Source organism: Eutrigla gurnardus, assembly GCF_963514095.1.
Source record: "Eutrigla gurnardus genome assembly, chromosome: 16".
NCBI classification, from domain to species: domain Eukaryota; kingdom Metazoa; phylum Chordata; class Actinopteri; order Perciformes; family Triglidae; genus Eutrigla; species Eutrigla gurnardus.
Genome location: NC_139927.1, coordinates 4829891 through 4841772, shown reverse-complemented (window position 1 = coordinate 4841772; position 11882 = coordinate 4829891). Strand labels below are relative to the sequence as shown.

The 11882-nt window shown below is 37.6% G+C and overlaps 1 protein-coding gene across 1 annotated transcript; it reads right to left on the bottom strand.

Annotated features, from left to right (window-relative positions):
• Positions 1-71: 71 nt before the first annotated feature.
• Positions 72-11880, bottom strand: entpd5b (ectonucleoside triphosphate diphosphohydrolase 5b). The gene is made up of 14 exons (XM_084030670.1): positions 11773-11880; positions 9653-9885; positions 9137-9216; positions 8702-8845; positions 8130-8205; positions 7664-7699; positions 7303-7391; positions 7127-7209; positions 6756-6817; positions 6287-6388; positions 5285-5428; positions 4942-4998; positions 4672-4787; positions 72-560 (listed from the first exon to the last, which is right to left on the bottom strand). Exons 2-14 carry the CDS (start codon positions 9876-9878, stop codon positions 477-479), a joined length of 1299 nt encoding a protein of 432 aa, XP_083886796.1. The 5' UTR covers positions 9879-9885; positions 11773-11880; the 3' UTR covers positions 72-476.
• Between the last annotated feature and the right edge of the window lie 2 nt (positions 11881-11882).

The following is an 11882-nucleotide window of genomic DNA, read 5'->3' as shown; positions in this document are numbered from 1 at the left end:
GAAAATATAATGACCATGTGTTATGTACATTTTGAAATGCAATGATGATGATGATACTCGGATGGAAAATGAGTCCCACTTATTTCTAAAAGTTTAATGGCTGAAATGATTGACACGTACGTAATATTAACTACAAACTACTGAAGGACAGTTTATCGCCAATTTGTTTCACAGCCTAAAGAAAGACACAAAACAAATTGTGGATCCAGTAATGCCCAAGGCTGCATTGACTGAGTGTGTGATTGGAAACATCTTTCACTCAAATATCAACCTTCAATGCTTCAGTTGTTCTGAGTGTTGCTCATTTACAGCTCAGTATATTATTACCTTTACAAATAGTGTTTGTAAAAGAAATGAATAATGAAATAATGAAACTAACTGCAGACGTCTGGGGACGAGTAGATAAGCTAGAGCACATTACCCGTGTTTGTCATTGAGCACCACCTATATGAGCAGTGTTTGTTCCTCCCTTCTCCTCAGTGGATCTTCAGGTTGTGGAAGTGGTCCAACGTGGCGCCCAAAGCCCAGCTCGCCTCTACGTTGTTCACTTTCTTGGTCAACTAGGAGGGGGGAAAAAAGACCAACACCAAATCACTCAAATGCCTTTTGTATTTATTGAAATAAAAAAATCTAACCACATTTTTGTGTAGACATTTTCCCGTTTTTTGTGTGTGCATGAAATGTGTGTACTACAATTACCATCTGGTGGCAAAGTCATGGAATTGTGAAAAAGTTGTGAAAAAAGTCATAGTTTAGTATGTCGAAAAAAAGTCATGAAAAAAGTCAGTATCGTCTAAATAAGTCATAGTATACTATGTCGTAAATAAGTCATAGTATACTATGTCGGAAAAAAGTCGTATACTATGTCGGAAAAAAAAAAAAAGTAATGAAAAAAGTCATAGTATAGTATGTCGGAAAAAAGTCATAGTATAGTATGTCGGAAAAAAGTCATAATATACTATGTCGTAAAAAAAAAATTTATTGAAAAAAGTCATAGTATACTATGTCGTAAATAAGTCATAGTATACTATGTCGTAAATAAGTCATAGTATACTATGTCGGAAAAAAAAAAGTAATGAAAAAAGTAATAGTATACTATGTCGGAAAAAAGTCATAGTATACTATGTCGTAAAAAAAAAAGTAATGAAAAAAGTCATAGTATAGTATGTCGTAAAAAAGTCATAGTATACTATGTCGTAAATAAGTCATAGTATACTATGTCGGAAAAAAGTCATAATATACTATGTCGTAAAAAAAAATGTATTGAAAAAAGTCATAGTATAGTATGTCGGAAAAAAGTCATAGTATACTATGTCGTAAAAAAAAAAAAAAAGTCCGGAAAAAGTCATAGTATAGTATGTCGGAAAAAAGTCATAGTATACTATGTCGGAAAAAAGTCATAGTATACTATGTCGTAAAAAAAAAAAGTAATGAAAAAAGTCATAGTATAGTATGTCGGAAAAAAGTCATAGTATACTATGTTGGAAAAAAGTCATAGTATACTATGTCGTAAAAAAGTCATAGTATACTATGTCGTAAAAAAAAAAAAGTAATGAAAAAAGTCATAGTATAGTATGTCGGAAAAAAGTCATAGTATACTATGTCGTAAATAAGTCATAGTATACTATGTCGTAAATAAGTCATAGTATACTATGTCGGAAAAAAGTCATAGTATAGTATGTCGGAAAAAAGTCATAGTATACTATGTCGTAAATAAGTCATAGTATACTATGTCGTAAATAAGTCATAGTATACTATGTCGTAAAAAAGTCATAGTATAGTATGTCGAAAAAAAGTCATAGTATACTATGTCGTAAATAAGTCATAGTATACTATGTCGGAAAAAAGTCATAGTATACTATGTTGTAAAAAAAAAATGTATTGAAAAAAGTCATAGTATAGTATGTCGGAAAAAAGTCATAGTATAGTATGTCGGAAAAAAGTCATAGTATACTATGTCGTAAATAAGTCATAGTATACTATGTCGTAAATAAGTCATAGTATACTATGTCGTAAAAAAGTCATAGTATACTATGTCGTAAAAAAGTCATAGTATACTATGTCGGAAAAAAGTCATAGTATACTATGTCGTAAATAAGTCATAGTATACTATGTCGGAAAAAAGTCATAATATAATATGTCGTAAAAAAAAAATGTATTGAAAAAAGTCATAGTATAGTATGTCGGAAAAAAGTCATAGTATACTATGTCGTAAAAAAAAAAAAAAGTCAGGAAAAAGTCATAGTATAGTATGTCGGAAAAAAAAAAGGAATGAAAAAAGTCATAGTATAGTATGTCGTAAAAAAGTCATAGTATAGTATGTCGGAAAAAAGTCATAGTATACTATGTCGTAAATAAGTCATAGTATACTATGTCGTAAATAAGTCATAGTATACTATGTCGTAAAAAAGTCATAATATAGTATGTCGAAAAAAAGTCATAGTATACTATGTCGTAAATAAGTCATAGTATACTATGTCGGAAAAAAGTCATAGTATACTATGTCGTAAAAAAAAAATGTATTGAAAAAAGTCATAGTATAGTATGTCGGAAAAAAGTCATAGTATACTATGTTGGAAAAAAGTCATAGTATACTATGTCGTAAAAAAGTCATAGTATACTATGTCGTAAAAAAAAAAAAGTAATGAAAAAAGTCATAGTATAGTATGTCGGAAAAAAGTCATAGTATACTATGTCGTAAATAAGTCATAGTATACTATGTCGTAAATAAGTCATAGTATACTATGTCGTAAATAAGTCATAGTATACTATGTCGGAAAAAAGTCATAGTATAGTATGTCGGAAAAAAGTCATAGTATACTATGTCGTAAATAAGTCATAGTATACTATGTCGTAAATAAGTCATAGTATACTATGTCGGAAAAAAAAAAGTAATGAAAAAAGTAATAGTATACTATGTCGGAAAAAAGTCATAGTATACTATGTCGTAAAAAAAAAAGTAATGAAAAAAGTCATAGTATAGTATGTCGTAAAAAAGTCATAGTATACTATGTCGTAAATAAGTCATAGTATACTATGTCGGAAAAAAAAAAAAGTAATGAAAAAAGTAATAGTATACTATGTCGGAAAAAAGTCATAGTATACTATGTCGTAAATAAGTCATAGTATACTATGTCGTAAAAAAGTCATAATATACTATGTCGGAAAAAAAAAATGTATTGAAAAAAGTCATAGTATAGTATGTCGGAAAAAGTCATAGTATAGTATGTCGGAAAAAAGTCATAGTATACTATGTCGGAAAAAAGTCATAGTATACTATGTCGTAAAAAAAAAAAGTAATGAAAAAAGTCATAGTATAGTATGTCGGAAAAAAGTCATAGTATACTATGTTGGAAAAAAGTCATAGTATACTATGTCGTAAAAAAGTCATAGTATACTATGTCGTAAAAAAAAAAAAGTAATGAAAAAAGTCATAGTATAGTATGTCGGAAAAAAGTCATAGTATACTATGTCGTAAATAAGTCATAGTATACTATGTCGTAAATAAGTCATAGTATACTATGTCGTAAATAAGTCATAGTATACTATGTCGGAAAAAAGTCATAGTATAGTATGTCGGAAAAAAGTCATAGTATACTATGTCGTAAATAAGTCATAGTATACTATGTCGTAAATAAGTCATAGTATACTATGTCGTAAAAAAGTTATAGTATACTATGTCGGAAAAAAGTCATAGTATACTATGTCGTAAATAAGTCATAGTATACTATGTCGGAAAAAAGTCATAATATACTATGTCGGAAAAAAAAAATGTATTGAAAAAAGTCATAGTATAGTATGTCGGAAAAAAGTCATAGTATACTATGTCGTAAAAAAAAAAAAAGTCAGGAAAAAGTCATAGTATAGTATGTCGGAAAAAAGTCATAGTATACTATGTCGTAAAAAAGTCATAGTATACTATGTCGTAAAAAAAAAAGGAATGAAAAAAGTCATAGTATAGTATGTCGTAAAAAAGTCATAGTATAGTATGTCGGAAAAAAGTCATAGTATACTATGTCGTAAATAAGTCATAGTATACTATGTCGTAAATAAGTCATAGTATACTATGTCGTAAAAAAGTCATAATATAGTATGTCGAAAAAAAGTCATAGTATACTATGTCGTAAATAAGTCATAGTATACTATGTCGGAAAAAAGTCATAGTATACTATGTCGTAAAAAAAAAAAAGTCATGAAAAAAGTCATAGTATAGTATGTCGGAAAAAAGTCATAGTATACTATGTCGTAAATAAGTCATAGTATACTATGTCGGAAAAAAGTCATAGTATACTATGTCGTAAAAAAAAAAAGTAATGAAAAAAGTCATAGTATAGTATGTCGGAAAAAAGTCATAGTATACTATGTCGTAAATAAGTCATAGTATACTATGTCGTAAATAAGTCATAGTATACTATGTCGTAAAAAAGTCATAGTATGCTATGTTGGAAAAACAAAAAAAGTCATGAAAAAAGTCATAGTATAGTATGTCGGAAAAAAGTCATAGTATAGTATGTCGTAAAAACAAAAAAAGTCATGAAAAAAGTCATAGTATAGTATGTCGGAAAAGAGTCATGAAAAAAGTAAGAAAAGTAATGAAAGAAGTCAGAGTATCTTTCAAAAATGTTTAAAAACATGCCACAAAGCCTGTTGAATGCGTTGCGAGACGCTCACCTGCATTACGGTGCTCTCCTTGAAGCCAAATCCATCCTTGAGCAGACAAGTGATGTAGGTCATGTCCATACACAGGAAAGGACTGACGGGGGGGTTCTTGGTCATCTTATTGCACACTGAGCAGACAAAAAAGGAATTATGTCTGTGAGGTTGATTGATCATTTATATTCTGCTGAGAAGATGAGGTCACATAGCAGTGGGAACAGACTATTGAAATACTGGGCGCTGCAGATCCGCCACAGTAAGGATGCATTGCTTTGCCCATCTCACCCTCTTTAGCTCTCTTCTTGAAGTCTCTGACCTCCAGCATCCCACCGTGGACCCCATCTGCAACAGGAAGAGATGGGTGTCATCTTCTACATATTTTAAATGCTACACCATTCATTAGGAAGGCACATTTCCATAATACTAATAATAGAGTATGTGCCCTTTCAGCTTGGACTTGGCAATTCCTTTAATAACTACACACCTATAGCTCTTCAAATCCACTGAGACAGGTGGAGATGACTCACCCTTCCTGCCTCTGCCTTGGATTGGAATTGGTAATAACATCCTGCTGGGTCCGGATAATTATGTAAGGTGTGTACAGACTACAGAGGGTGTGTGTGCTAACCGATAAGGCCTGCATCCACAGCTCTGTCAAAGTAATAGGAGAATGCATAGAAAACGTTGCTGTCTTCGAGCTCATAGGGCTGATGAATAATCCCCTTCACCACCTTAAGTACCTCCTGATAGCAGCGCTTGTATCCTGTGTAACCTGGAGGAGAAACAGAGACAGTGGCGTCAATGATGCATCTTATGCAGGAACAACATCGTGAAAATGAACACGCGTAATTCAAGTCCATTTTAATGGGAACATAACAGCTCGGGCTGTTCCCTCTTAGTCGACTAATGCCTAGATCACACTGCATTACTTTGGCCCTTTATTTTTCCCCCCCCGGACGGATTTTGGAGCTGCCTGACTAAAATCCCCAGATCAGAGGAAAAATCGGCGTCGGCTATGTGTGAACTGTCCAAAGACGCAAGCCAAGAGTCTCCCTGGTGCCTCGCGGACTGATTCCAGATGTCTAGCATGCTGAATATCGGGAGTGGGTTGAGGGGAAACGTGGGGGAGGAACAACGGGAGCTTTACTGTATGTGTTGCATTTGGAACCCAAACTTGTGTGAAGAATGGAATATATTTACCTCCAACTCTCTGCAGAACAGCCGATCCCTGCTGCCTGAGCATCGCAACGCATTCGTTTACCCATTCCCTTATTTGTTTTGTTGCTGTGAATTAGCGCACAAACAACTTGGATACTCGTTTTGGAATATCTCACACATGGTATCGCGTGTTTTCGTGACAAAAAGCCCTTCAAGACTTAATTACAAGGCAAGCAGGTTGTGTAGTGTGAAGAGTACAGTGATCTGACAATTCTGTAAGACATTTTTTGTCCTTTTTTTAATGGAGAATGACTTATTTTCAGGAAACTTATGAGCTTAAACTAGTTGACAAAAATCACATGCAGGCTAGTTGACTACTTGATTTACTTGAAAACCTAGGTTTAACCTCATCACAACGTTCATTCCCACATACAATAGGACTTACAGCTTTGTAAAGTAAATCTATTCTTACCGTCTGGGTCTCCGCTCACTTGATAGGTCAGCCCTCCGAAACTCCACTCACCCCTGAACTTCTTCGGCAGGCAGAAACTTTTAAAAACGCGCCACTCCAACCCTGTCAAGAGCACGGACATCATTTGTTTAATCTCCTAACCGGCTCTCACGGCTTCACACCTGATCACCATGTTGTGAGATTGCCTCAGTCACTAACACAATTTTCTCTGAAGCCCTTCGGCGATGCATCACAGGGTCTCACTTGAATTGTTTATTAGAGAGAACGAGTTGAAAGTGCTCTCTCTCTCTCGTTGACTTTCCTCAGTATTTGGAGAAACGGACAGGAAGGAAACAACACCCGAGTGAGCACTTGGAGAAGTGACTCACTGTTGTGCATCAGCATCCTTCAGACGCGCTCACAATGAACAACAATGACCCACACTTAATGCCAACGAAGCTGCTTTTCCTCCTCATGCGCAGCACAGTACCTTCTGCAGCCAAAGCACCCAGAGTCGCCAGCCTCGCCGTCATCAGTCCATTTCCAAGGTAACTGGATCAAATCAAAGAATTGTCGTACAGTCACAAAAATAATCGGGAACAGACTGTTGCCCAAACAAATGGTGTCTCCCTCGTGACTAACCAGATAATAGAAGTTTTCCTCATTAAAAGCAGATTCAATTGAAGTTACAAAGTTTAAACAAGGTCAGTGGCATTCGTAACATAATCAGTCAATACTGGAGGCCAACTAAAAAATATATGGAAATGACCTTGAATAGAGATTCAATCAGACATGTATTTAATGCGATCAGATATAATCCAAATGTATGATTCCTACGTTTTATGAATATGAATATGTTACCTGTAGGTGTACAACTCAAATGTGGTGTTGGAGATGCCAAACCTGGCAACGTAATCAGCGACAGGAACACTTTCAATGGTTTTCTACGGTGGAATATGAAGGATTTAATGGGTTACTAATCACCAAAGAGTTTATTTTATACTGAAATCTCTTAAGCGTGCAAACAAACAACTGACCCTCAGTTTTGGCAGGAAAGTGATCTGCGTGGATCCTCCACCCAGATCCAAGATCCCCACTGTCTTTTTGGTTTTTGCAATCAGGTGACCTGAAAAGAGGTTCCTACTTTAATCCTGCAGCCACAACAGAGAAGCGCTAACCAGTTATACCTCAGATGTTATCTTCAAACGCCCTATTTGACACAGAATGTGCAACCCAAAAAAAAAATCCAGACGCTGAGTCTGATAAAGATCATAGTTCTCCCCTCGGAGCTACAAATCACAGTTGTTTGCATACATCTTGTATTTGTGAGTCTAAAATAAGCCGGTATGTTAATTTCAGACACTCGGTTAAATTTAGACGCACGTTTCCAGCACTTACCTGTCAGATAGTTCACAGATATCCAAGCCAGGATTCCTACATAAAAAAAATAAGCAAACCAAGACACTTCAGGAGGAATGCACGAGTTAATTTTAGAAAAGCTGACAACTAATTTTCACAGAAATGATAATGGTTACAGCACATAGAAACCCATGTGCAGTAATGTGCCAGTAAGAGCTATAATTCTAAAAACAAGGTTGAAATGCTGACAAATCAATTACACCATGCACATTACAGATAATAACAGCACTTCACCAGCTAATTACAGACTTTAGAGGTCACAGCAACTTTTTGTGTGGAAGAGCAATTTCTTTCTCCTAAATATCATCATTAAAGACGGCAATAATCTGCTGCAATTTAGCTTGAAGTCATCAGTAAACAAACAATTGCGCAACACAGAAAGCACCTGCAAAGTGTTGCAGGAAGAACACGAACGGCTGTGATTACCGACGCCTGGGTTGCTTACCTTCGTTGGTGCCGTCCATTATGCTGACGCTGTTGTCCGGCACCAAAAACGGCGATTCATCAAACACATGTTGAACCTGTAAGGGGGAACGGGTAGATAGGGAGGGGAGGTAGAACGCGGGATAGAGAGAAGGGGGAGAGGGATGAGAGAATGAGAGCATGAGGGGCGCCAAAGCAAGCAGCAGAGAAATGGCCTTAATGTTATCTACTGTAATGGTAGCTCATCCAGAGGTGCCCTCCGCTTTGAAGGGATTAATTAATTCCCTCAGGGGGATTAATAAGGTATCATTTATCTTCCAAGGTGCCCCAGGGCCATCCATTACTATTTTATCCCCTCCATAAGAGCTTTCCACACTAAGCTCACACAACGCTGATAACAATACTTTTCCACATGTCTATCACCTGCAACACTGAAAATATTATTTCTCCTTCTGCCTGCCTCATTTGCTGGATAAGACTTTGCCTAAAAAGCGCCAGACAATGTAGCGCCTAACGACTCCCCCATGATTAAGGGCTGCACTCTGCTTTGCACTCAGTATGTCACGGTCTCCGCACCATTACACTCTCCAGTACCTGCTCCAAAAGCACCTGGGATTTTCCCGCAGCAAGCAGCCGAAGTCCAGCTGTGGCTCTGAGAACCAGCGGAGTCCTCTTCCACTCCAGGCGAGGCACCGTCTTCTTGGCCACCTTCAACAACATCCTCACTGTGTGTCCAGCCTTTAAAAAAAATACAATAAATAACAGACAAAATGCTCACTACTGCTCAGAACTGTCTTCAGACAAAAGGGTGACAATTAGAGATGAGAAAACACTTCAAGTGTTAAATATCAGACGGCTTGAATATTCACTTGTTTGCCATTTTTGCTTTTCTCACTTCCTACTTACTTCCATTACAATGTGATTACTCGCAGAGGGAGGCTATTTGGCAGAGATTCCGAACACAACGTAGAGCCAGCAGCTCTTTTCTTTCGTCTCAATATAATTGATTAGATTTGACGATGAACTCACCATTTCAGGGGAGTCAGCATATGCTGACAAACCGGGCTTTATGGAATGGAACATCTCGTTGTCCAAAATAGGCAGCTCTGCTAAAAGACACAAGATCCGCCCACGTCAAATATGCAGCGGCTATTAAAAGCATTAAGAGCCTTAAATCTACTTAGCATACATACGCAGAATATATCCCCTTATTCAAGATGAGGCATATTGACTTGGAGCTGACGAAATAGGCTTATTTCTTCAAAAGTAAATTAAGTCAAGTATAACCCTTGTCCCTTGAGGTGAAATACAGGGTTACAGAGCTTGGAGGCTGTGAGGATAGAAGGGAGGCTGAGGAAAGGGATAGAGCCTGAAAATCAGTTTGATGCTCTACTGTTTGCATTTAAAATCAATTGATCACAGGCCATGTGAATACATGACGCCCCGACTGCAGTAAATATGCTTTAAATATGATTTAACCAGTCTCTGGTAGCATGCGTAAAAGTGCAGAGTCAAGCATGTCCGGGTGACATGTCCCAACAGTACCTGAGTCACCCTGGATGAAGGTGTAGACATGGATGCGCGTCCCCGTGCTCCCCGCGTCAAACATCACCGCGTAGAAGATGCGGCTGTGGTTCGCTGGCCGGCTGAGACTGGGAAGGACGCTCCCGACGCCGTTGGTCAAATCCAGGAGAGGGATCTTGACCTGGGCTCTGCTCAGACCCGCAGCGGCGAGCAGGACCACAAGCAGAAGTGGTACGGTGAGCTTCATCTTCACTCTGGAGAATCAAGAGAGCAATATCACGGGTTCTGCTTTAATAAAAAAAACAGCTCAAACTTACTGCTGGCAAGTATTGGGAGATGTTAGATTACAGGTGACAGAGGAGGAACAAGCAATAGACGTATTTATAATAGACCACACCCCTTCAGACTCTCTAACCAACCACAGACACACACCCCAAAATCAACCTCTCTGCCTGGTGAGTCATCCCCCATGGGAGAAAACATCACAACAACGCAATGTTGGACGTACTTTGGTGGATATAATCTTTTGATCTTCGATCAATACAAGGCAATTCAAGCATGCCTATATGTCTCATTAGAAAACCGATATCCCATGTGAGGAATTGTGCTTTTTTTCCTTCTTTTAAAGCCTCAGTAAGGCATTACTCTGTGGGAAACCCCTGCTGAGACAGTTTGCTCTGTTTACATAGATTATTAAGAGAATGAAGACATTTTTACATGACAACTTAGTTCACATTTAGTTTACATTTCTGGCATTTAACTTGTGCTACTGTCTGGAGCAGGGTTAGAAACTCTGATCGAACTGCAACAAACGTACATACCATAGGAATTACATTAAAGTAAAGGACTGTCTAACAACTGAGCCCTCTGGCTAAGTCCCGTTATTATTAATTCATCACTGAAATGTTTTAGAAGATAAGCATAAGATCATTTCTCCTTTGTGGCCGTTGCTCATTTTTAAGCTACTCTCAGTAGTGGAAACTATGCAAATGCTAATCATGAAAAGTAGGCCTCGTGAATTGACAGAAGTAGTTTGTGTGTGTATGAAACTGCCAGTGAACTTGTTGTTACCATAGGAGGCATCACATGCAGTATACATCTAAGCATGTGAGACTCGTGTGTTTTTAAGAAAGCACGTCTTCTGTCTGCCGGTGTTTACTTATGGATTTCACCGAGGTCTCCGGTGACCTGTATTAATGTTAATCTGTGGCTCCAGAGTGGGCAGAACGATCCGACACAGAACAGAAGAAGGAAAAAAAAATGTGTCAGCGTTGGAGAAATGAAATCACTCTTTTATTCTGCTCAGCCTCAGCAAACCGTTCTTTGGAAAACTTGCTTGTACAATGGAGCTCTCAACTGGAAATGTATCACTGCATACAAGCCACACTATTATATATATATTCGTTTATATAAATTGTAGTTATGTATGCATGAGGTTAATTGATATTTTAATGTTTTAAGTGCTTTAGGATGCTTCTATACTGAATCTGTTCTGCCTGCCTGATTTGATATTTAATTTAAATAGCAGAATTCCCGGATAATGGCAATTTAATGACTAAAATGAGTGTAACCATCAGGATTTAAGCGTACAAATCTACTTCTACTGTGCCCACAGAGTGTATAATCCACCGTTGATGATGCATGTTGAGCTAGCGAGGTTTTAACAGGTGATTTTCTGGGTGGATGTGAACCAGATTGAACAGCAACACTACAGTATTTCTACGAAGCAAACTCAAGTCGTGCTGGTTACTAGGGCGTGTTGCCAACCGGAGGTAGCCTAGCAACAGGGAGCAGTTCTATGACGTCGACTAGCAGTCAACTTGTGTGACCGTTTAACGACGACGTTAACGCCAAAACGTACGTTTGCCCCCCTCGATACACTTAATCAGACTTATTTTTACAATAACGTTAACGTTAGCTACTGGCGGTAATTACGGTAACGTTAGCTAGCGTTAATGCTACGTTTAAACCAAGCTAGGGGAAGTTAGTTAAACAGCTAGTTAGCTAACAGTCGTCACGTGACAAAACCTAAAACTTTTGAGACTCCACCAAAAAAAAAAAAAAAAAAAAAAGCACACACACTCAAACACACACAGTTAACGGGGTGCTTTCTGAACCACTAAAACACACTCAGGGCTCACCATGATGTCCGACTACTCTTCTTCTTCTCCCCGTTGCTGCCGGGTCGTCGTGACGTCACCCGGCTCGTGCGGGGCTCATCACCAATGGGAAGTACAACGGCAAGTTCAAA

Coding starts and splice junctions, on each gene's coding strand:
- entpd5b (XM_084030670.1), bottom strand. CDS start 9,878: ATGAAGCTCACCGTACCACTTCTGCTTGTGGTCCTGCTCGCCGCTGCG. Junction 9,217..9,652: donor CTTCATCCAGGGTGACTCAG/GTACTGTTGGGA, acceptor TGTGTCTTTTAG/CAGAGCTGCCTATTTTGGAC. Junction 4,788..4,941: donor CAAGAAGAGAGCTAAAGAGG/GTGAGATGGGCA, acceptor TTGTCTGCTCAG/TGTGCAATAAGATGACCAAG.